We start from the raw sequence: 25,775 nt of genomic DNA on the forward strand, positions 1-25,775 counted from the left end.
CTGTTGAAGCTGGAGCATGGTGTCTACACCCTCTCCAGGCTCAAGCCCTGGAATCTGGAGTTGAGACCTGCGTTGGCTGTGCCCTGGAGACAAGCCTTGCTGATGTTTTCTCACTGCGGGACCCACAGTAACAAGCACTCACACTGACTTGGGAGCTGTGTAATCTGAAAAAGCACTTTCCCCATTTTCTGGGAAGACTTTGCACCTATTCTGAGAGAAGTGCTGTTGTTCCAACTTAATAGGGGATCCTGGAACCCAGGGAGGTGAAGGGGCTTGGCGGAAGTCAGTCAACGTGTTAAGGGCAGATTTAAGAACACCCCCTCCCCCAACCTGCCCCCCCCCTGCCCCCCCCAACCTCAGCCCAGTGCTCCACGCCCAATAGTTCTCTTCTGCATTTACACTATGTCTGCTCTGCCTTCTGCTGAGAAAGTGGGGCAGGCTACCTCAAGTCAGCCCTTCTAGTCTTTGTTTCTCAGTGAGATGGAAGTCAGGGCATCTTCGTAAGGACAGCAGTAGATCAGGATGTGGTTTAGTGTTTTGGATTGAGAATCAGATGGAGACGTGGTGCTTGCCTGCTTTTGAGGAAGGTGCTGCTTTCTTGCCCGGTCCGTTGACAGAGATGAGGTCTCTGGTCTATTGAATGACCTCATCCAAGCCTGTTTTGGAGGGTAGGGTGGGGTCAGCAAGAAGAGTGTTGAAGAACTTTACTTTGTTAACCTAGGTAAGTTCATAGTCACCTAAGCCTCTAAGGCTTCATACGCAGCAGACTCCCTTTACTGATAGCAGCCACCAGGAAGCCTTAGTGTTGAGTTGCTCAGTCATGTCTGACTCTTTGCAACCCCATGGACTGTAGCCTGCTAGGCTCCTCTGTTCGTGGAATTCTCCAGGCAAGAGTACTGGAGTGGGTAGCCATTCCCTTCTCCGGGGGATCTTCCTGATCCAGAAATCAAATTCAGGTGTCCTGCATTGCACGAAGATTCTTTACAGGGAAGCCGACCAGGAAACCTAGAGGTTTCAGAATATCACCCGGAACTCCCAGTGCCCACCTCACGAACAATGCCATAGCAGATGCTTATTAAACATCTCTTAATAAACTGAGATGTTTACTAATGGGGTCTGAAATCTCTGAGATTGTGCTTCCCAGTTGCTTACTGAGACCGAGTCATCCATCTAGCTCAGTTGACTTGGGCTGAGTACCGGGTAGGAGTGTCATGTTCCCTAGAGGCCTGTGCAGTGAGGGTGTCTCTGCCCATCACCTCCACCCCCGCCCCCCATGACAGGTGGGGACCTTAACTCCTTCCCACTTGTCTCCCTGGGTGCACAGCAGGCCAGCCTGAGAACCCTGGCCCATTACGAATCCAGCACAGTCCCTGCCTACACATACCCATGATTCATATTACTCATTCTCCCTGGACAGTGACTCCTGAAGTTCCTCCTTGGTGGCGGCTAAAGAAACAACTCTGCAGCTTCCACCTTTGAGGGCTTATGAGAGTGTCCTTTCTCCCTTGGTTTTACAGAAGAAATGTCCCCCCCTACCCCAGTCTCCAGGAAGGAGTCTGCTTGTTTGGGACACCTGCTGTGTTTAGGCACCACACTGATACCAGCTTTTGGTGGGCTATTTCCATTCATTTGCGAAATAACTTGTAGGGAATATGGAAAAGTGTACAAGAATAAGCACGTGTTTCTTACCTAAACCTCAAAGCATGTGCTCTAAGGGTTATTCTGCAGAACCCTAGTGTTTGCTCACACACACGAATGGGAAGCATTATATAATATAATTGCTCATTAATTAAGATTACTTATGAAGAATAACACGTCTGTTCTGCCTTGCAACTACCTGAAGGACCAGAGAACACTTTTTAGAAATATATATTGCAGTTTTCTTAACTGAATATTTGATTCAACTTTATTTATTCATTCTGGGTTAACTGTCTTCCATGGCCCTGTGGCACAGGGCTGGCCTGTTCCCTGCCCACTTTCCTATCTCCCCTCTTTCCCCTGCTCTTCCTTCCTTCTCTTCCATTTTGAACAAGCATACATTTCTCACCTCTTCTGCTACCAGTCACCAAGCAGGCCAGAGCCACGTCTCCAAGCTGTGTGAGTCTCCAAGTCACCGCCCCGTGGCCCCTGCACACAGCATGCGCCTTGTCATGTATGTTGGCATTCATGGCCGAAGATTGTTGGCTTACAGTCTCTTTTAGTTTACATCATCTGCTTGGAATCTTGAGAACCCATGTGGTGGGGATACAGGGAGCCCTCAGCGATGCTTCTGGAATGAGCATCACTGTCCCAGCCCCGCTCTCCCTGCAGTGAGCACAGAGCCGCATTGTCTCCCTGAGTGGCTCTGTGACTCCTGCTGCCTGGCGCCAGCCCTGGAGCACGCAGAGAATGCGGCCCACTGCTCAGCGCCGCTCCCACCCTGGGGGTTCGCCACCTTGCCTTCCTTCCCCGCTTCCCGTCCCCGAACACTCTCAGTTGGAGTTCGGGACCATGGCGGTCGTCAACACCTGCCTTTGAGATGCATAAGCTGCCAGAGCACCGGTGGGCCTGCAGAGCTATGTTACATCAGAGAGGAGATGGGCTGTGACCGTGTAGAGTGTATTATCCGGGCTCAGGAGCCGAAGAAGCCCCAGGACTTCTGGGCTGATGCCTTGTGTGAGGTGGGAGTGACGATCTCCTTCAGGGAAGCACAAGGACTTCTCCGATCTGGGTCCAGGAGGGAGGACCCTGTGAGGGCTCGAGGCAGCATGAGCTTCATCTGTGCCACCCTCATGGTCTCCACAGGACCTGTCCTGCTGCCCAATGGCCCCAGAGGCCCAACCACCATGGGGATGTCTGGTAACCCCTGAAGAGCTGACCTGTGAAGACTCTGAGCTCCCCCGACGGGCCCTAGACACCAGGGAATTCCTGGCAGGACCATATATCTATACAGACTCCTTGCTGAGCATCCCCCCAGCCTGGAAAGAGCAGCTCAGAAGAGGCCGGGGCTCGCAAGGGAAGAGAGGAAGAGTGGGGCCTCGGGGGGCGGGATGATGGGGGTGGTGTCAGAGGTGGTCTCCTCCGGCTCACTGTCCCCATCATCTGGGCCTTCTGCCAGGGCCGGGATGATTTTCACCACGCTGTCCTCAAAGTGCACCTGCTTCTTCTTGGCGAGTGAGTCAGCCGGCTCCAGAGTCAGCTCCGTCAGGGTGTCCGGGCGTCGGAGGGCGTTGGGCTTCCTCGTCACCTTCAGGATGCTCTTCACGTGGATGAAGAGGGAGCCAGGTCCCTCCTTGAGGGCTCCGTGGAAGGTGTAGGTCTGCTCGGTGTCCCCAGAGCCGGTGGTGCTGACCACACTGCTGGAAGGGTCTGTGTACTGCTCTGGGGGCGCCAGCACCTCTGCTGCAGCTTTGCTCTTTTTCCTCTTGCTCAGCAGGAAGTAGGCCAGACCGGTGATGATGAGCATAGAGCCTGGGAGAGATCTGGGAGGTCAGGATGCTGGACACATCCTCGAGAAAAGCCAGATGCCCACCGTCCCTGTGCAGGCGGCCTGTGAAGCCACACTTAGGCCCCCAGTGCTCCAGCCTGCACACCTAACTTGTCCTCACACACCCACATCAGACCCTGTGGCAGGCTTATGCCTGGCCAGCAGGGGATGTCAGCAGGGCCAGTCTATGCTGGGGTCTTCACCGCGACCATTAACCAGGAGACCCTGTGCCTGAGACCCCCTTCGTGTAGGAAGCTGGTCCTTGTGTTGTTTCTGCCTGTTCTCCCTTCACTGTGCTCAGCCTCCCTCTCAGGGATGGCTTGCTGTGTCTGGACCTGCAATGCCTTCAGCAAACCTGGACTCTAGGTTGGATACCAGGATCCGACTGCTGATCGGAGCTTCCTTCTGTTCCCAGGAGTGGGGACAACCTCATTTACTACCACCTGCCTCCAGTAAACACAGAGGAAGTTGCAAAGCCCTTTGGGAGCAGCCGGCACTGTATTCACTCCCCTCCTGGCCCCTCATGCAGCCTCCAACCAGAGGCCCCTCTGTCTCCTGCTGGGAGCCCCTCCTGGTCCAGAGGAAGGGGTGAAGGTGGTTTCCTGCCTGCCAGGGCCAGAGTCTCCCCTGTATCTCACTCTTTCTAAAGGTAGGAGGTTGTGGCTCACTCTGACCTTGGCCGTGCTGAGTCTGACTCTACTGTAGGCTGCCTGGAGTGGCCCTGAGAGGTGAGGATAGATCTGAGAGGCTAGGGTGGAGACTACAGGGAAGAAGAGGAGGCTCTGCCTTTGAACCTCATTTCCAAAGGTGGTTGGCTTCCTGGAATTTCAGATGGGTATTGAGGAGGGGTGCAGTTTTCACAGCTAGGGAGGAGAGAGAAGTCTCCTAGCAGAAAAAGGCTTCATTGAAACGCAGGAGGTAGAAGCATCCGTTTCTGGCTTCTGAGATCAGAAAACTGGGCTGGCTAGCAGGGTGAGTAGAGGGGGATAAATAGAGGGATTTTGAAGGCCTTTGGGGGTCCCATTTAGTGTGCCTTTCAAACAGCTGAGGAGTTTGAACCTGAATGGGTAGGGGCTAAGGAGACACAAAGGTTTGGATGGAGAAGTGATCATCTCGCTCCCTCTGAAAGCTCAGATCACACACAAGAATTGGAGAAAAGGTCAGTTTGCTTTTGTGGGTATAACCTCTGGACATTTACAGGAAAAATGCGTTTCCTGGGATGTTCCTGCCTCTTGATAAATTCTTCATCCCTACAGTCTATGCCAGGAAGGGGCCAGTGGGGCCCTAGAACCAGCATCACTGGAGGCCCACGACAGGGGGATTCAGACCCTCCTGCTCAGAGCCCACCCTTGGCCAGAGCCTGCCTGCCTCCACTACCTCCTGGAGCTCCTACCTGGGATGGTCACGTGCCAGACCAGGACAGGGTGGAGGAAGCAGGCCACCGACAGCAGCATGTAGGCCAGGAACCTCTGGAAGCAGCCCAGCCAGTGGGCCTTCTCTCTTGCTCTGTAGGCCAGGGACCCTGGCTGACACCTGCGGGGAGGAAGTCCAGGATTGGCAGGAAGTAGGGAGGCACCCGGAAAAGTCCAAGCAATGTAAAAAGCCCTCAGAGTCTGGGACTGGGTTCCATTATGGTCGTGTTCTCTGCAGTGGCCTCTGGTTGAACTCCTCCCAGGAGGCGAACTCCTCACTGTGGGTTTCACAGTTAGGGGGCCTTGCCCCAGCCTCTCCAGAGGGTCTCCAACAGTTTTTCTGAAAGGCCGTGCAGCCACGGCTGTCTGGTCTAGGCGGAGGAAGGTAAATGCTCTCAGGATGCTGCAAAGGCGGTGGGAAGAAGAGTAGGAGACCCAGGGGCACCTTGTGAGTTCACAGGGCAGTGGAGAAGGTATGCAGCACGGGGGACGCTTGGATGGGACAGCTGTGAAGGCTGTGCATTGTACAGAGGGCCTGGGCACATGGGCGACAGGGCTGGAATCCAGCTGTACCCCGCTCAAAGGGGCCTTGCCTAGACATGAGATGGCATCGGCCTAGAGGGGCTTCTATGTTAACTGGCACACAAGGACCAACAGGTGGGCCTGGTAGAGGTCTGATGCTGAGCAGGTTTCCTTAAGGATGCTTCCTCCAAGTTGCAAAGGAAGTTAGTGTTTGCGTTTAGTTCCCCCTCCTTCACCCTCTGAATTGGCCTAAAGCCGGACTTTGCACACAGCCCAGGCTCACTTTGCAGGAACAGTGTGGCTGGGTTATGTGGGACCAGAGCTTTCTGCTATGGTCCATTGGTGACCCCTGGTGGTCATTATTTTGTGACAAACCCAAGGTGGGAATGGAGGAAGTCGAGAGGGTAAAATGCCCCTTTAGGGTGAGGGCAGCACCCTCCCCTACCCTGAGAAGCTGCAAGGGTCCCTCAGCAGTGGTGTTCAGCAGAAATGGGGGAAGACTTCTGCCTCAGGGCTAGTGACCCTGGGAGGCAGCCAGTGGCCGTGCAAGATGCCAGGACAGCTGGATTTGAAGTCTGACTCTTCATGCTGACCGCCTAGAGACCCAACTGTGTAGGTTCTGAGAATGTGGTCCAGGATGAGTCCTTGGCCACACTGACGACAGCTTCTGTGAGCTGAGCACGAGTGGGCAGAGGTACAGGCCTCTGTGGCCATGTGGCCTCCCGAGGCCCTGCAAGGTCTGCAGTCCTGCCCCACAAATGGGCCTGGAGGCCAAGGCCCTGACTCGTCCATGCATCCTGGCAGGAGGCAGAGTCAATTCTCAAACCCAGCTCTGCATGGTCCAAGCTGGCCTTCTGCGGGGTTCTGCCCCTTGGTGGCCGACTCAGATGGCAGGTATGGTGACTGGGTGTTTCTGGAGGATGAGGATGACTCTGCAAGTGGACTCTGGGTGGAGTCAGGCCCTGATGGAGGTGTCAGTCCACTTCCAAGTCTGGGCTGGGGCTCACTGCAGGGTCGGGAGGGGAACCCATCCACTGCTGCTTTGGGAGCAGAACACTTCGCAGTCGTGTGCTCATGGGTGGAGGCATCTGGGGTGTCTGGGACTGGGGGTGTTGGGGGAGCTCCAGAGGCTACTTACTGGAAGCAGACGGACAGCAGCTGAGCCACAAAGTAGGCCCCTTCGCTCACAGAGACGGCAGCTCCTGTGAACCTGTGTGGAGACAGGTGAGGGAGGCCAGACACACTCTTCACATTCCTTGGGAGTTTGCTCACAGCACCTTGGCCTCCTGGGCTTCTGCGTATAGCTGAACAACTGAACGGGAGTTTCTTGACCGAATCCTGCCATCCAGCCAACAGCCACTAGGAGCTTCCTGGATGCCAGGCCCTGTGCTGGGCTGGGCTGGGCCTTGGTAGTAGGGGTGGGGTGGAGGCTGGGGCCCAGAGGTAGGTGAGGGACCTACAGGCCAGCAGTGAAGACCACCCTGATCCCCCACACTGCTGCTTGGACACTGGCAGGCATATCCATCCCCCCAGGGTCACCAGGACTGTGGACGAACTAGGCAGCCATGTGGAGAGAGGGAAGGCCTGCCCTGCTTCCAGATTCCAGGAAGACAGTGCACAGTGGCCGGGCACAGGCTCAGTAAGACATGAAGGGCTTTCAGAGCCAGGAAAAGTCGTTTCTGTCTGGCAGGGGCTCCAGGCTCGGGAGGCACGCAGGGCCAAATGTCAGGCTCTGGGAATGCTGGAGTGACTGGGAAGGCTCTCTTGCACTCTACAGGATGGAGTAATGGCTTAGAGGGGAGGTGACATGGGTGAGTTTGAGAAAGAGTCAGAAGTTCTTGGGGTATAAACTGAGGGATAAGAAATAAGACAGAGGCCAGAGGATGACAAAGGAGTGTAGGCTGGAGGCTGTGGGATCCACTGAAGATTGTCAGAAGGACCTAGTTTTAAGTGGCTAAAGTGGTAGAGTGGAGATGGACCAGAAGGAGAGAATGGGATTGGGAGCTGATGGGTGTGATCCATGGATTAACAGCAAACCAAGAAGGTTGCTCTGAGGAGCAGCCCTGGGGAGGCACAGTGATGCGGGCAGGTGTGGATGGGAGCAGGTGGGGGTGGAGGATGCAGCCTGGTGATGCTGCAGGCAGATTGGTGATCCCTCAAGGTGGCCTGCTGAGAAGCTGGGTTGTCAGAACCCGCAGGGAAGGGAAACCAGGCTCTCGTCACCCCTGCACAGGTTTTTTTTTTTCCCCACTAGGGGGCGTTTGCAGAGGCAACTGGCAGATGAGAAAGACAGAGGTTGAGAAACAAAAGGGACCCAGGTGGATGAATCTGGACCCTGCTGGTCTTGGGCTTGGTGATGTGGGCTGAGCTGCTTACTCCTCTGAATTCTTTTAATTTGCAAAACAGACTATATAATGTGCACTTCTCCTATAACTGTCAAAGGTAAAGGACATAATGTAAACAAAACATTTAACTGTGCTTGGCATACAGAGGAGCTCAAACAGAGAATCCTTTGAACTGATTCCCACCTCTCTAAAAAAGAGCTTGCTTAATGTTTGATGAATAAAGAAATGATTGATGATATAGATAGATGGGTGTATGGATAAGTGGGTGGAGGAGTGGGTGGGTGGATAGATGGATGGGTAGGTGGAAGGGTGGGTGGATGGATGGATGGATGGATGGATGGATGGATGGATGGATGGATGGAATGCTGATTGGTTGGTTTGTGGGATGATCTGTCTAACGTCCTTTCCAAACAAGAGGATATTCTAGAAGCCCCTGCTACTCCTTTCACCTTTGGGACAGAACAGAGATTGCGTAGGATGTGGGGAGGTGCTGTGGGTGAATCCCAGCAGAAGGATTGGGGTAAGCTGGAATAGAACATACTGGCAGGGAGGGGCCCATGCACACATACTCACAGCAGATAGAAAGCCAGGCTTTTGAACTGTCCCCGGAGGAAGGTCTCAGTGCCCACGCCGATCAGCACTAAGGGAGGAAGAAGAGGAGGGAAGGATGGGCCCGGGTGCTCCAGCCACGGCAGTGCCTTGTGGAGGCTCCTTGGCCATGGAGTGAGCCATCCCCTGGGCACTGGGAGCCAGGGGAACTCTTCTCCATGTGGCACCGGGAGCTGTGGCTGGGAAGGAGGGCAAGAAAACTTCTGGATTGGTCTCTGGGAACTAGAGGGGATTTATGCAGAAGCCCAGAGGCCTTTTAATCCAGCCTCCCCAGAGAAGATGCCTGTCCTCTTCCACACTGGTCATGCTGCCCTGAGTGTCCCCCGAAACAGCCCACAGACAGGCCCCGAGCCCCAGGCTCCACAGCTGTCCTCCACGTAGAGTGGCTTCAAGGGCCCTCACCATCCTATAGGCCCATGGGTGCTGTGTGTCTGGGCCTCAGTGCTTGGCCATGGGACCTGCCCCCACCCCCTTCCCTTGCCCAGATCGCTATTCTTGCTATTTTCATGGCCTCATTTTCACTTGCTGGCTTGGCGGTTGCATTGAACACTCTTGGCTCATCGTTTTGGACCCAGTGCTGATGAAGTCCGTGGGGTTTTGCTCAGACACAAGATGCGGCTCAGCCTCGTCTCGCCTCCTATCTTTTCTTGGCAGCTGGTGTTTGGGCTCGAATACTTGAACTCCCATTTGTCCGGGGTGAATCCATCTCAGATCCAGCTCTGCGGACTTGCTGGGTCCTGGCTGTCTCCTCACTCTCGTGGCTTCACTCAACCAGCCGTGGCTCCAACCCATTTGCCCGAGGAAGAAACGCCACAGACAGCATGCAGGTTGTCTGGAAATGTTCTTCCCACCGTAGGGACCCACGAATCAGATCTCTTTCTGGCCCTATCTGATTACAGTCCATGCACCCTACGTTACAGTCCTTGCATCCTATGTTACAGCCCATGCACCCTACATTTCTCTCGGTAGGCTCTGATGACCCACACTGGTATTTGCCAAATGGCGACTTCACCTCGTCTGCTCCCCAGAGAGTTAGAGTTGGGCTGTTCTCAGCTGCCGGTGCGTGGCCGTTTGTCTCTGCTGCACTGGGGGCTGCTTCCCTGGGCAGTGATGCCTCCCCTTTTCACTGGTGGATTCCCTGTGTAAGCTCCCATACTTGGGTGACCTGAGCTCTTGATCCACAGAAATTCTGACTTTTGACATGCAGGGTTCAGTCCCTCACTTGGCCGCCAGCACTTCCAACTCTTACTTCATGGTGGGATGCAGAAGTACTTTAGGGAGAAGGGGACAGAGCTCTTCCGTCTAGGAAGGGGATAGCAATGTATCTTTAGGGATTGGGTTCTACTGCGCCCTGTGCTTGAGGGCTGGAGTGGTGGAGGACACCATGCCTCTGTCTTCGTCAAGTTCTACCTGCCTTCTGGCTTGTCCCAGGTTAAGAGTCAGGGATGCCCTGCAGCTTCATGCCCCTCCGCAGTGTTAACATAACCTGTAGAGCACTCAGTGGATTACACACAATGGTTGTACATGTCCTGGTTCCTGCCAGCAGCACCAGGACTCAGGGAGTTCTATATTATATAGAATTATATATATATGTAAAAGTTCTATATTATATAGAATTATATATATATGTAAAAGCCCCCTTTAACAGGGATGGAGTTGAGGCTCAGCGACCTTGTGTAGTTCTCCCAAGGACACATCTAGAAAGTAAAGGATCTACAAAACAAAATTGAGAATTCTACCTCCAGGCAATGGACCATTTCCTGGTTTCCACTGTGGACCTCTGTGTGTGTGTGTGTGTGTGTGTGTGTGTTATGCAGCAAATATTCATGTATTTAGTTTTCACCATGTTTTCTGTCCTCTTTTCAGCATTTAGCACTTATTAACTTATTTAAGGTGCTTCCCAAGTGCCTCTAGGTCAGGAAGATCCCCTGGAGAAGGCAATGACAACCCATTCCAGTATTCTTTTTTTTTTCCTCCCCCCCCCACCCCCCCACCGATTCCAGTATTCTTGCCTGGAGAATCCCATGGACAGAGGAGCCTGGAGGGCTACAGTCCATTGGGTCACAAAGAGTTGGACATGACTGAAGCGACTTAGCATACCACACAGCTTATTTAGTCCTCACAACAGTTTTATGTGAAAGTACTATGTTACCCTTATTTTATGCAAGAGGTGATGGAGGCATAGAGAGTGTAAGTAAAACCAACCAATCAGCCAACCAATCGTGGATGTCTAAGTCAGATCCCGCGTTTCAGTTTCACATTTGCCAGCTAATAGTTCTGCTGATCTCTCTGAGGACTCAGTGAGTTAATTAATGCCAAGCACATCACAGGGGCTCAATGAAATCACCAATTTCTGGCACAAGAATGCAGCCCAGCCCAGGTAAGGATCTTCCCACCCAGGGCCTGGGGGAAGGGACCGTCTGTCCAAGGCGATGCTTCTGGTTGTTCACCTCTGGGGTGAGGCAGGGCCTTCATTCACCTCTGTAGTCTTTGTACATTTGCACTGGCTCCTGGTGGATGACCAGCAGATGGCAGGAGAGGTTCTTGGGAACTCAGTCCCTTTCCCTAACTTGTATCCCTTTGGCACATGGAGAGCAATTTTGATGTCTTTAAACGGAGCATCAATAGTCAAAGGGGCATTTCAGAAACACTCTAGAGGCAGTGCGGAGAAGGTAATGGCACCCCACTCCAGTACTCTTGCCCGGAAAACCCCATGGACGGAGGAGCCTGGTAGGCTGCAGTCCATGGGGTCACTAAGAGTCAGACACAACTGAGCAACTTCCCTTTCACTTTTCACTTTCATGCATTGGAGAAGGAAATGGCAATCCACTCCAGCGTTTTTCCCTGGAGAATCCCAGGTATGGGGGAGCCTGGTGGGCTTCCATCTATGGAGTCGCACAGAGTTGGACATGACCGAAGTGACTTAGCAGCAGCAACAGCTAGAGGCAGTGCTTGTTTGTAGTTTAAAAAATGAGAATAACAACAACAAAAAAAAGAGAATAACAGGGACTTCCCTGACGGCTTAGCGGTTAAGATTCTGCACTTCCAATGCAGGGGGCGCGGGTTTGAGAACTGGTTGGAGAACTAAGGTCTGCCATGCTGTATGGTGAGGCCAAAACAGAAAAAGAAAATTTAAAAAATGAGAATAACAATAGGAAAAAGAGTTGGGTTGGAATCCTGGTTCTGAGTGGGTAATTGTGGATAAGTAATTAACCCATGGGGCTTCCCAGGTGGCGCTAGTGATAAAGAACCTGCCTGTCAATGCAGGAGACGTAAGAGATGAAGGTTTGATCCCTGGGTTTGAAAGATCCCCTGGAGGAGCACATTGCAATCCATTCCAGTATTCTTGCCTGGAGAATCCCATGGACAGTGGAGCCTGGTGGGCTAGATCCATAGGGTCACAAAGAGTCAGACATGACTGAAGAGATTTAGTACACATGCCCACACTTAGCCCATCTGATCTGGGTTTGCAATGTGTGGAATGTGTAGAATTAGTTATATCTCCCAGAGTTGTTGCTTGGATTGGGGAAAATAATGGGTTTTGTGCTGAGAGACGTCAGGTGGTCCAGACACATGAGCGTCTTCCTCCCTCTGACTCTGGCCTGTTCAGCTCTCCCAGCCTCCAGGTAGCCCATTTTGGAGCAAGGGAAGTGAGGTCACCCTTCCAAGAGCTCTCAACCAACAATAAGCATGCTAGTTCTGCAAGCCCAATGACAGAGGAATGGCCTTTGGTTGGAGGAGTAGAGCAGGGGGCTGGAGTTGGGAGCATGACCCCTCAGGCCAAGAGATCCATAGGGGATTCTCATGGGAGGCTTATAAGGCCCTTTGACACTGGGGCCAAGGGTTCCCCTGATTGATCCTCTTAGTTTTGGGGCTCATGTTCTCAAAGACAGACCATTGACACTGAGGCAACGCTGATCAACGTGAAGTTTTTCCTTTCCTCTCTGCCAATCTGTCTGCTTATGGCCTTGACCCTGCTTCTGCCCGGCTGCTGGCTGCTGCCTGCCCAGGCTTCATGGTGTCTCCCAGCAGCTACTCCTAGACTGTGCTTCCATCTCATCTTCTGTGGTTTTGCAGGCTCTGGCTCTGAGTAAATGGGCCAACCTACATCAGCCACTCACCCCAACAAATGACGCTGTGGCTCTTGCCATGAGCTAGGGATGGGGACAGAAAAGCTGACGATTTGAGAATGAAGATGGGAGACAAATGCCATCATGTCTCCTGAATCAAGACTTCATTATAACAACATCCCTATAAGAAAAAATTGCCCCAGAACAGCCTTGATTCTGAGTTGCATCGTCCTTTGTGCTGCAGGTGGTAGCGGTGCTGGGCGGAGTGGTATGTGGGCTTTTACATTCCCACTGAGGGGCCTTAGACTCCTTCCATCCCTCCCGGTTACCCATCCTGTAGGGTCTTCTTGCCCTGGTCCCAGCCCAACAGAACCACTTTACAAGCCCACCCCGACACAGCCCATCCCACCCCTCCATCTCACTTCCCCTCGCAGTCTCTTGGGAGGCATCTTTCCTGGAATCTTGTTATAATCAGCATCTGTGGACAAGCCTGGCCTCTTCATCTCATCCCCTGGCCTCTGGTTTCTTTCCCTCTTGTCTGAGCTGTGTCCAACCACAGTACAGTATTTTCTTCTCCCAGAGGCCAGGGCTTTCTTCTGAGTTGCTGTCCTGAGCTGTTTGTTCTAATCAGCCTTAGCAGGGATCAGAGATTCTAGACCTGTGGTGCAGGCCTGGGCCAGGCACACAGCAGAACATCTTCCAGGCATCTCAAAGTTCTGGTCCCAGAGTGTGGTTGGACAGAAGTGTGGGTGCGTGTGCTGGGCTGCGGCAAAGAGAATGGGAGGCTTGATCAGAAAAGCAGAATCCGGTTCCTCACACAAATGGTAACTCCCTTGTCTGCTTCCTATTCCAGAAAATGAGGATCATAAAACATGCATAACAGGCTATGAGCCTCAGTCTTAGTAAATTATAGAGTGTTGTGCAAATGTAGTTGATGGTTAATAGCATTATTAGGAGAGGCAGGGCATTCCCATCTGTAGCCATGGGGAAAGGGGAGGGTTTATTCTCATCCTCTCCTTCCATTAATACATGTTTTTATTGTGGCTCATGAGCTCTTCTCTGTATACTAATGTTGCTCATTGATTTTTGTGTCTTGCAGATCCCTTCTGCAGTCTCAATTGACATAAATGGTCCAAAGCCCCATCTACCTTTACATCTCAGTGTAAGCCTCTCTGTGCATCCTGCTAAGAGTCCATGTGCTCCTGAGGATGGGGCCTTGTCTGGGTTAGGGTTAAGGCTAAGAGGCTATCTCCACAAATTCTGATCTCCGCTTCCTTTGCTTCAGGGCCAGCGTCATGGCGGGTTGAAGCTTATCTGTTTTGACTCAGCCACTGGGTTGAGTTTTGACACCTGTCTTGCATTCAATGCAAGCTTCCCTGGTGGCTTAGACAGTAAAGGATCTGCCTGCAATGCAGGAGACCTGTGTTTAATTCCCTGGGCTGGGAAGATCCTCTGGAGAAGGGAAAGGCAACCCACTCCAGTATTCTTGCCTGGAGAATCCCCGTGGACAGAGGAGCCTGGTGAGCTACAGTCCACGGGGTCACAAAGTTTTGGACATGCCTGAGTGACTGACACTTTCACTTGTATTTGCATTCAGTGTGGTGTCCTGGTGAGAACACAGGACACTTCTCAGAGGTCACTAGGGGCCATGCTCACTGACTTTCCATGCCAGGCAGTGGTCTTGGCCTTGGATGCCCGGGGAGCTGGGGGAGAAGGTCATACTCACTGCTGCTGAAGGTACCTCTTAACACCCCACGTTGTATTTATTGATTTTCTTCATCCACAGCTATGGCATATCTCCTGCTGGTCTTAATGTCTGTAGGGACATCTCTGGTAGGGAAACACTGATCTGATGACAATGGCTGGGGATGGTTCAGAAGGGGTCACAGCTGACGATAGACCTGAAAGCTAAATCTGCACCATTTCTAAGAACCCAGAGATGCAGGAACTAGCTGCTAAGAATCCAATGAGATAATAAGGTAGTAGTTGCAAGCTTCTTGACTCAGAAGGAGTTGTGGCAGATTCTAAGTATGGTGGGGAAGTTTGCTCGGGTGTTGAGAGCCATTCAACGGACACCTAGGAACCAGGGTTCAGAGACACTACGAGAAGAGGCCAAGATTTTATAGAAGAAAATTTTAGATATTCAGTTAGAAGAGATTAGAGTATAGGGTGGTCCTTAGAGCCCTCCATCAGCACTCACATGCCTGTTTAGGGAGAATGACCTGAAGGCAAGAGGGTCCTCTTTCTCTACCAGAGTCTCTGTCTTAGACTATAGTGGACCATCCAAGAGGTCTACTTTGTCTGGCCTTGTAGATTGGCCAAAGTGCCATGGCAGGTTGCAGTGATGCCTCCCCAGTCTTCATCCCCTTGGTATCCACACCCTTTGTTATATGCCAATACTGTCCCTTGCACTAAAGAGAAGTCTGTTTCCTCACCCCTTGAATCTGGGCTCAGCAGTGTGACTTGCTTTGGACAACAGGATTGTCAGGTAACAGACAAGCACAGATGTGAAACAGACTTGGGCACTGGACCTACCCTCCCGTGTCCCTGCCATTATCATAGGCATGTGTCCATGCCAGCCTGCTGGAGCACGAGGGGCCTTACCAACCCAGCCGAGGCGAGTCTAGATGAACCAACAGCTGTCTGATCCTCAGATAGGTGAGTGCACTCAGTCTACATGAGCAGAGACTCCTAGCCTACTCACCCAGATGTGTGAACAATAAAAGCTTATTTCTGGGGGCTTTTCTTGCCGTCTAGTGGTTAAGACTATGCTTCCACTGCGGGTGATGTGGGTTTGATCTCTGGTCCAAGAACTAAGATTCTGCATGCCTTGCAGACACACACACGAAAAGCTTATGGCTGTATGTCTAAGGTTTTGAAGTAACAGCATTATTTTAGCAATAGATAGCTGACACATCTACTACTAAAAACAGCCTTATTGTGGTATAATTAACATGCAATGAACTGCATGTATTTAAAATGTGCAATTGCTAAGTATTAATATATGCATATACCAGGGAAACTATTATTCTGCTCAAGGTAATGAACATATTTATCACCCCCAAAGTTTCCTTGTGTCCTTGTAATCCTACCCTCCCACCTTTGTATCCACTCCCTTGCGTACATTCTTACTAAGTCGCTTCAGTTGTGTCTGACTCTTTGAGAACCTGTGGAACGTAGCCTACTTCTGTCTCCTCTGTCCACGGAATTCTCCAGGCAAGAATACTGGAGTGGATTGCCGTGCCCTCCTTCAGGGGATCTTCCAAACCCAGGGATCAAACTTGTGTCTCTTATGTCTCTTGCAATGGGAAGTGGGTTCTTAATCACTAGTGCCACCTGGGCACCCTTGTTCCCACTCCCAGGGATCCACTAATCTCTTTTCTGTCACTCGATATTAGTTTGCATTTTATGGAAGTTTATACAAATGGGATCATACAAGATGTACTCCTTTTTTGCTATCTACTTTTATTCATCATAATTATTCTGAGATTTATTCATATTGTAGTATCAGTTGTTCATGCCTTTATATTGCTGAGTAGTGTGGATATACACTTTGGTTTATAACTTATCTGTTGATTGGTACTTGGGTTGTTTCTAGTTTGGGCTATTACAAATAAAGATATTATGAGTCTTTTTGTACAATCTTCATATGAACATAGACTTTCTTTTCTCTTGGATAAACACCTGGAAGCAAAATACCTGGATCATGCAGTAGGTGTATGTTTAATTTTTAAAGAAACTGCCAAGCCATTTCCACAATGAGTATACCATCTTAAATTTCCATCAGTAGTGTATGAGAGTTCCACATCCTTGCCAACACTTCAGCATTTGGTATAGTAAGTCTTTTTAATTCTAGCCTTTCCAATAGGTATGTGATAGTATCTCATTATGGTTTTGACTTGCAGTTTCCTAATGACTACTGATGTGGAATATTTTTTCGTGTGCTTATTTATCATCGTGTCTCTGTTGATTTATTTTTCATTCTTTTAACATTATATTTTCAAGAGTGATGTTTTTAAGTTTGAAGTTATGCAATTTATTAATTTGTTCTTCTATGAATTGAACTTTTGATATTGTACCTAAAAACATCTCTGCCTAACACATTACTAAGGTTTTATTGTATTGTCTGGAAATTTTATAGTCTTGGGTTTTACATTTAAGTCTAACCATTTTGAATCATTTTCTTTGTGGGTATCCTTAAAAAAAAATTTTTTTTTTTGGCTACACCATGTGGCATGTGCCCAGTCAGGGACTGAACACGTGCCCCCTGCACTGGAAGTACAGAGTCTTAACCACTGGGCCACCAGTGGTCTTGTGATTTCTTTGTCTAGTTTTGATAACACAATAATTCTAGTTCATAGAATGGCTTGAGAACCATCTCCTCCTTTTCAAATTTCTAGAAGGGCTATGTAGCATAGTATTAATTCTTCCTTCAGGGTTATAAGATTCAAGGTTAAGAAATCACCTGGGACAGTATACTGCCTTTTGCTGATGACATCCTTTACATGGAAGGACCCTATAGACGTTCACTGATACTGCTGATGATATTGACCTTGATGCAGAATAACATCCTTCTAGTAGAAACCCACAAGAGAAATTTCTTCTAGGTCTTGGTTTCAAGTCAAAGTATTTGGTTCAAGTATTTGATTCTTATGCTTTCTTGTATTCAAAGAGAATGTATCTGCTCACTCACTCTTCCATATGGCTGCTTTCCTGGCATTAGAAAACAATGACTATGCCTCCAATTATTCTCCATTCTTGCTGCACATACCATGTTCTTATTTTTATCAGATCTTTACCTAGGCCTATGGCAAGCTAGGAAGGCTCAGGGGACAGCCCAGCATTAGCCATTTGTTTCTGACTACCTTCCTTCTTGATAACAATTCTCTTCAGTTGGTTGCACAGACTAAAGAATAATCTTAAAAGAACTGTTAGCCCATGAAAAATAAAATGAGGCTACCATCTTTCCTCTGATTTCATCACTAGATGTGGTGTAGGAATAATCAGTGTCCTGTGGGGTGATCTCAATGGCCCAAGCTCAAAATGTGAAGAAAAATATGACTCAGGGTAAGAGCTTTCACAGAATAGCCCCCTTTTCCTTTCTAGCCTCAGGATCATATGTTAGCTTGTTCCTTTCCTCGGATCTTTCTTTTCCATCCTGCAAGGAGATCCCACAGCTCACACTGTGCAAACTATATGTCCTACACATTCTTCTAAAATTAGACAGTGCTGAGTGAGAATTTGTGTGGATCACAATAAACTGTGGAAAATTCTGAAAGAGATGGGCATACCAGACCACCTGACCTGCCTCTTGAGAAACCTCTATGCAGGTCAGGAAGCAACAGTTAGAACCGGACATGTAACAACAGACTGGTTCCAAATAGGAGAAGGAGTATGCCAAGGCTGTATATTGTCACCCTGCTTATTTAACTTATATGCAGAGTACATCATGAGAAACGCTGGGCTGGAGGAAGCACAAGCTGGAATAAAGATTGCCGGGAGAAATATCAATAACCTCAGATAGGCAGATGACACCACCCTTATGGCAGAAAGTGAAGAAGAACTAAAGAGCCTCTTGATGAAAGTGAAAGAAGAGAGTGAAAAAGTTGGCTTAAAGCTCAACAGTCAGAAACTAAGACCATGGCATCCGGTCCCATCACTTCATGGCAAATAGATGAGGAAACAGTGGAAACAGTGGCTGACTTTATTTTTCGGGGCTCCAAAATCACTGCAGATGGTGATTGAAGCAGTGAAATTAAAAGACGCTTACTCCTTGGAAGGAAAGTTATGACCAAACTAGCCAGCATATTAAAAAGCAGAGACATTACTTTGCCAACAAAGGTCTGTCTAGTCAAGGCTATGATTTTTTCCAGTGGTCATGTATGGATGTGAGAGTTGGACTATAAAGAAAGCTGAGCACCGAAGAATTGATGCTTTTGAACTATGATGTTGGAGAAGACTCTTAAGAGTCCCTTGGACTGCAAGGAGATCCAACCAGTCCATACTAAAGGAGATCAGTCCTGAGTGTTCGTTGGAAGGACTGATGTTGAAGCTGAAACTCCAATACTTCGGCCACCTGATGCAAAGAGCTGACTCATTGGAAAAGACCCTGATGCTGGGAAAGATTGAGGGCAGGAGGAGAAGGGGACGACAGAGGATGAGATGGTTGGATGGCATCACTGACTCGATGGACATGGGTTTGGGTGGACTCCGGGAGTTGGTGATGGACAGGGAGGCCTGGCATGCTGCAGTTCATGGGGTTGCAAAGAGTCGGACATGACTGAGCGACTGAACTGAACTGAGTGAGAATCTGTGTGCCATGAAGTTTGCTGCTTTAGTCATTGTTTCATTGGATGCTCGTGACCCCAGAAGGCAGATGAACTTGTTATCCTTATTTCATAGATGAGAAAACTGACATTTAAAATGATTAGGTGACATGCGTAAGGCCATATGTCTAGTAAGTGGTAGAGAGGGACACAGATTCACCCTCCCAAATACTATGCTTCAGAGCTAGGCACTGGGATATGTGTTTACTAGCTTGTCTCCCCGGTCAGATCATACAGGTCTCCAGGTTAGAGGTCATACCATTCTAATCTATGTGTCCACATTGTGCAAAGTGGGAACTCAGCCAATATTTTCCAGATAAAAGAGTCTTAGGTGGACTTCTAAACTTTTTGTTCTAACTCTATGAAGGAAGAAAGTGACGTGAAAGTGTCTGTTGCTCAGTCATGTCTGATTCTTTGTGACCCCATGGACTATAGCCCACCAGGCTCGTCTGTCCATGGAATTCTTCAGGCAAGAATACTGCAGTGGGTAACCATTCTCTTCTCCAGGGAATCTTCCCAACTCAGGGATTGAGCCTGGGTCTCCTGCTTTGCAGGAGGATTCTTTACTGTCTGACCCACCAGGGAAGCCCCTAATAAGGAGGTCTCAGGCATGAAGAAGTAAAGAGAGAAATACTTGAGCCAAATGTATTATCTCCCAATGGTAGGAGGGTGGAACAAAGATGGGAATATTTCATTTGCTCACTGGAATAATCAGAGTGGAAAACAGTCTACATCCACTTAGAAGATCCGAAAACAATAAGGTCTTGCTTGGGTAATAAATCCACCTGCAGATTGTTGGAGTACATGAAGCTTCCCTAGGCGGCAGGAGAAGGTCACAGGGACATATATTTAAGAAGAGTGGATATTAGTACGAAGGGCCCAAGATGATTGTCTCAGAAGCATCAGTTGTTTTTCTTCCAAAGGCTTTAAATAGGACTAAAGTCAGACTATGCATTTGCTGTACTCTTTAAAAAATAATGAGAACATCTAGGTTTAAATGCTTCCTTTATCCTGGTCTATATTAATAAGCCAAGTCTCCATTTGAATGGGCTGTGCAAGGCATGGGGCTGTCAGGAATGCAGCTCTGTCGTTTATGTAGAGAAGAGGTTAATGGGTCAAGAACCTGGAACAAAACAAAATTCCTAAGTGACCCCAAGTTGATCCCACATTGATTTGTGATAAGCAAGATTTGCTTAAAATGGCTTTATCTCAAGCCCAGCTCATTTTCTTGTTGGCTGTGTGGTATCTTCTTGGGAGATGTGTGCCGACAGCCCCCAGACTCACTTCTCTAGGCTAGAGGTCATACCATCCTAATCCACGTGCCTACATTGCACAAAGTGGGAACTCAGTCAATGTTTGCCAGTTAAATGAATCCTAGATGGACTTCCAGACTTTTTGTTCCACTGCATCACTGTCCTGTGACTGGGCAAACCGGGGCTCCAACCCCAGACCTGCTGTTTGCTTGTGTGTTCAGTACTAAGTTATGCCCGACTCTTTGCAACCCCATGGACTGTAGCCCACCAGGCTCCTCTGTCCATAGGATTTTCCCGGCAAGAATACCGGAATGGGTTGTCGTGCCCTCCTCAAGGGGTCTTCCTGAACCAGGAATCAGACCCATGTTTCCTGAATTACAGGCGGATTCTTTACCACTGTGCCATCTGGGAAGACCAGACCTGCTATTCACTGGCTGTTTAACCAAACTACCTGAACATTCTAATCCTTCACTTCCTCATTTGTAAAATGAGATTTAGCTCAGCCTTGGTCCTCATGGACATTGGTAAGTCTGCGGCAGTGACTTTAATTAATAATTGACTTTCGAGTTTGTTGTCAGTCACCTATCTCTGGACACATACATGGAAGGTCCTACTGTGATAATTCCCTCTGGAAATGTGTGCAGATTTGTCTGTCCCCAGATGAGGTCCAGGAGTGAGTTTGGCTGGAGATAGTCATGGTGGTGCTGGTCAAAGCATGCTTGGTAATCATTCAAAGACAGAGCATGAGTAGTTGGATTAAATATCAGTGACTTTACAGATACAGAGAACGAATGAGTGGTTACCAGTGGGGAGACAGAAAGGTGAAGGGCAATATAGGAGTAGGGCAAAAGAAACACAAAGGGTTATTGTGGAATTATATGAAATCATGTGTGTGAAACTTTTGAAAGTTGTTAAGTACTGTAGAATTTAACGAATCTTTCATTCAATAAAATCGATCATATAATTCTGCAGATAAAAAGAATGCCAGTCTTTAGCTTTAGGAAGTGTTTGGTCAACCTTCCTTTGTTTCAGTGTAACTCTATCTACTCTCGCCATGACCCCACCTGCCTGAGGCTGTGCCTGGTCAGGATGTACCAATGCGGGGGGCGCGCACTAGACTGATAGGGTGGTCTCAACCAGTCACATGTGTGTCTGTGTGTCTGGTGACACATCTCAGCAAAAGAGGGACTCCCAATGCCTTCCATGGCCAGGGAAGGGGTACAAATGAATGATGCTAGCCAAGTGTATGGTAAATGGGGAGAAGTGGGTCTGTGATGATCTGGCAACTTTACGACTGATCCAAAGGCAAGAACAGTCTCATTTTCTAATTTTAAAAACACTTCTGTTTGGGGGGAAATCTGCGAAGCCTGTGTACCCTTGTTTGGCAGTGGCAATACTCTGTGTCCACTTGAGGTGTGGGGCTGGTTGTGGGGGTGGGACAGCAGTGGCCTGTGGGATCCCTGGACATCCTAGTGGAGCTTCATTTAGAGGGGCTGAATGGGGAAAAAGAGTTGAGCTTAGCCAAGAAGCATCTGCACAGGGCATGCTTTGGCCACAGCTTCTGGGCTTGCCATCCTGGTGTGTGTCCCCAGGGCCTGGTGCCTTCTGAGCTGCTGACAGCCTCAGATCCTTCTGCAGAGGGAAAGGGAAACCGGGAAGGACTGCTGGATCAGGAGCTGCCTCGTCCCTGCAGGTGACACTCTGGGTGACCTGGGTCACACGCTTGTCCTAGTTTCTAGGAAACCCAGACTCCTCCGCACAGGGGGACCAGGGTTACTTTACGTTTCCCAGGGTTTCTGCAAAGTGACAGCCTCTGTCTCAAGTCTGATTTCCCCTCCAGCAGCAATGCCCCTATTCACAACGCCTGGACTTCTCAACAGAGGATTTCAGGAAAAAAAAAAAAAAAGGCTTAAGGGAATAAGGAATTTGTAAATCTTACACATTGGAAATAGGCCAGCAGTTCAGGGATGCTGAAAGAAACTTGAGATTTTCCTAAGATGACTAACACACCTCTTTCTAGCTTCCCACCTACTCCTAGCACTCTAGAAAGCCCCAAAACACCATTTCTGGAAAGCCTGGTCACTAGCAATATAGTGGCCTATATTTAACCTGGACCCTATATCAAAACCAAGTGGGAGGCCCATTCTCTGCATTAACAGTGACCTTCTGCAAGAGATAAGGGTTGTGGTTCAGAGGCACAGTTTGTATGTGTGTAGTGTGTATGTGTGTGTGTGTGGTTGGGGGCTATATGTGTGTAGCTACAGACCCTTCTACTGGCTGAGATAAATCAGACTTTTAAACTGTCTGCAGCTAATCCATTAGAAGTTTATATACCTCTTAAAACAGCTTGCCAACAGGAGCCAGGCCTCCCCTCCAGGCAGAGTATGACAGGGAGAAGTGTCACTGTGATTTCTGACAAATGAAAGGGGTGCATTTTACATATTTGGAAACCAAGACTTAGAGGATGGCAGGGTGAAGTCCAGATCAGCAGTGGTAGAGGGTTGAACCCCAGACACAGAAACCCTTAGGGTTAACCTCCCTCCCCCAGGCTGGATGGTAAGGTGGCTTGGCGCTCTTTCCTCCAGGTGCAGGCCACGTTGTGGTTCCAACAGAGGTTGGAGCTGAGGCCTCCATTTGTGCATTTACCCAGAACCCTCAGCAGAGCAATTCCGGACCCTCTAGTGCCCCTGTAGCATTGGGCTTCTTACCCTGGGAAGAGTCCTGGCCTTTTAAAAAGTTGAGGGATCAGGGTTCCAGGTTGGCTGTCCCCCTGACTTGTAGCATGACCTTGGGCAAGGTCACTATCCCTGTTTGAACTTCAGTGCTCCGTTTTGTAACAGGATGGGTGGGATTAGACCACTGACGACAGCCCTCCGTGTGCTAACTCAGGGTTAAGAAAAGTCTGTTTGCTAGCATATTACCTTGGGAATGACACAGATCCCCTTGGAGCTCTGAAGTATGTCCTGGGGCTTCTCTCAAGAGGCTTACATCCTCAGTTCCACTTAGCTACGCTCAATTCATGCATCCTTGATCTTCCAAACACCTGGCCAGCAGGTCCAGTTATCTTAATCCTAAAGACCAGAAAGCACGACCCCAGAGCACCCAGGTGGCTTTGCCCAGGTCATGCATCGCTGGGTGACAGGGCTGGGGACTAGCACTGTTTGAGATCAGCTGGGGGCCATCTCCCATTTGCCAAGATGAATGCGTAAGATTGTGAGTAGCAGTGGGAAGGCAAGGACTTGATCAGCAGAGGGTGTCTCTTCCTGGTCCTTAAAGCTCAGTGGGGCCCAGAGCTAAGGGTTCAGAGTGCTGCCTGCTCACTTTCCCAACAGAGGTCCTGACCACTTCAGGGGCGCAGGGCTCAGGGCTGGGTTCAGCAGGGGAAGTGAGCAGGCAGAACTCAGGGTCACAGCTGCTCAGGTTCTTCTGTAACCGTCCATCTTCCCAGCAAGTCAAGCAGCCCCCAGATCAGGCTGGGTGAGAAAGAGCAGTCCAGCATGGGGAACTCTGTCTTCCTCAAACCCATAGTGCTTTAAGGGAACCCTGGGATCCCCGAGTGTAGCTTCCCTCCATGACGTGGGTTGTGGTTTGAATAAAACAAGGTTCACTCCATTGACCATTTCCATGTCCATACAGGGAGGAATCCGTTTCTTACATTTGCCCGGCCCTTTACACTTTCACCTTCAGGTCTCCCCCATCCACCTCACAACAGTCCCCAAGAAGGCAGGTGTAGCCCCCTCAACTCATTTCACAGTTGACGATGCTAAGGGTCCCCAAAGTCACATGGAATGTGGGTGGCCAAGCAGAGATTCTGTACCATGCCCCTGCATCCCAGCCCCAGGCTCACCCCACTGCTCCTGCCACTGCCCTGAAGAGCCGTGTTTCTGGGGTTTGGGGGAAGAAAGTGAAGAAGATGTGGCCAGGTGTTTCTGCCCATCCCCCACTGGCTGGTGCCCACCCCCTGGGCAGCCCTGTCTGCTGAGCCCAGCACACAGGGGACCAGAGCTGGGAGGCAGGGTCTTACCTGCAGCGGTGGTGATGCCCAGGAGCCGACAGGTGTATTCCAGCCCCGTCCAGAACACCTGCTGCTTCATGGTGCCGGGGGCGAGGCAGGGTCCCAGCAGGGCAGGCAGCAGAAGCTCTGGCCCAAGAGGTTCCAGGCCGTCTGTGTGCAGCGGGAGGCTGCGGCTGCCAGCTCTGGGCTTGTGCACGCTGGGGCCCTGCCTTCCCAAACCAGTCCAGGCCACCTCAGCCTGGCCAAGGTGTGAATAGGGCTCACCTTCCCAGCTTGCCAGGTGCTCGGCTTAATCATTACCCTGGAAGAATGCCTTCACTGCTCAGCACAGCCAGGGCCTGGTCTGGAGCTGCCGCGCGGCCCCAGCGTGGCCGCCTGAGATCCGGCCGATTAGGGCTGGGCTGGAGGCAGCCTGGAGCTGGCAATTAACTGTTTCTGGCTGGGAGGAGGGAATCAGCCGAGGAGCCAGCCCAGGCTGTTCCTTACTGGGCAGCAGAAAGGCCCCGAGAGTCACACCTGGGCCTCAAGCCTCAGGGTCTGAGAGTCAGTGTCTGGTGGTGACGATGTGCACGCAGCTTTGTGTGTGTGTGTGTGTATGGGAGAGAGGCATGTGTCTTTAAATCACAGAAACAACTTTTGAAATGAGTTCCAAGCTTCTATTCTTCTGTGCATAGGTGGATTAGAAAGCTTTCAAGTCTATGGCACGTTTGGACTCTGATCAGACATGCTTAGCTCAGGCCCATGCCACATACAGAATTTTCTTCATCCCTGATATGCATCCCTGACAGGTGATGTGGGAAATTACTATGATTCTTTGGGAGGTGAATTTCTATGTCAATAATTAACTGGGTGACCTTGGGGAAACCCAAAGATATGTGTGTGCCTTGGTAACTTTTGCAGAAAACAAATGAGAGGGTTTGCCTGGATTGATGGTCCTCAAAGCATCTTCTGAGGGAGGCTTGGAGGAGACTGTCCTCTAAAATTGGACAATGGTGGGCTTTTACTAATTTTTAATTTACTAACTGACATAGATCAAATTATATCAAGTTTTAGTTTTCCTTCCAGACATTTTCCTGAAATTTTTTATGCCTCTGCCCCTGTGGGATAGACAAAAAAACAACCACTAAATTATGAGGAAAAAAATCCTCAGACCAATGGTCTGTGGTGACCTAAATGGGAAGGAAATCCAAAAAAAAAAAAAAGAGATATATGTGTTTGTAGAGCTGATTCACTTTGCTATACAGCAGAAACTAACACAACAGTATAAAGCAACTATACTCCAAAAAAAAAAAAAAAAACCCAGACCAAATTCTAGTAACAATAGAAAACTCAGGCATAGTATGCTTTGTTTTTCTCTTTGTTGAAAATATATATACCCTCATATAATAAATATTCTTTCTATTAAATTATTTTAATTTAATTAACTTGACCAAGATTTCATAAAGAATTCTAGAACTCATATTTTTCACACTCCCTTCTCACTTTGAATGAGTTTAAGAACCTCTGTGTTCATGTGATTTTTAAGACCGAGGTTAAAAAAAATGTATGATTTGACAAATATATTCATTTTTTTGGTTACTTGACTGTGTTTTAGTAGCAGACAACTCCAAACTTCCCAATTTAAACAGATCTTGGCACTCGCATGGCCCTCCTGATGTGATACCTGGCTCTCTGTGGCACATGCTGAATTGCACAGGTGGAGATGCTGGGGGCTGGGCTCAGCACCCTGTGGCTCATGTCCTTGAGGAACCTGTTCT

The 25,775-nt window shown here is 49.5% G+C and overlaps 1 protein-coding gene and 1 long non-coding RNA gene across 6 annotated transcripts in view; one reads left to right on the forward strand and one right to left on the reverse strand.

Moving 5' to 3' along the window:
• The window catches only part of LOC133070190 (uncharacterized), a 142,412-nt gene that overhangs the window by 19,542 nt on the left and 97,095 nt on the right, over positions 1-25,775 (forward strand). The gene's annotated exons all lie outside the window — the stretch shown is intronic.
• On the reverse strand, positions 1,926-24,218 carry TMEM72 (transmembrane protein 72). Its single transcript, XM_061162046.1, has 5 exons — positions 24,028-24,218; positions 8,319-8,385; positions 6,539-6,610; positions 4,860-4,999; positions 1,926-3,450 (listed from the first exon to the last, which is right to left on the reverse strand). Exons 1-5 carry the CDS (start codon positions 24,095-24,097, stop codon positions 2,972-2,974), a joined length of 828 nt encoding a protein of 275 aa, XP_061018029.1. The 5' UTR covers positions 24,098-24,218; the 3' UTR covers positions 1,926-2,971.

The sequence above is a fragment of the Dama dama genome, chromosome 15 (genome assembly GCF_033118175.1).
Source record: "Dama dama isolate Ldn47 chromosome 15, ASM3311817v1, whole genome shotgun sequence".
NCBI lineage: Eukaryota > Metazoa > Chordata > Mammalia > Artiodactyla > Cervidae > Dama > Dama dama.

Coding starts and splice junctions, on each gene's coding strand:
- TMEM72 (XM_061162046.1), bottom strand. CDS start 24,097: ATGAAGCAGCAGGTGTTCTGGACGGGGCTGGAATACACCTGTCGGCTC. Junction 8,386..24,027: donor GGGCATCACCACCGCTGCAG/GTAAGACCCTGC, acceptor TTCCTCCCTTAG/TGCTGATCGGCGTGGGCACT. Junction 3,451..4,859: donor CTGGCACGTGACCATCCCAG/GTAGGAGCTCCA, acceptor GATCTCTCCCAG/GCTCTATGCTCATCATCACC.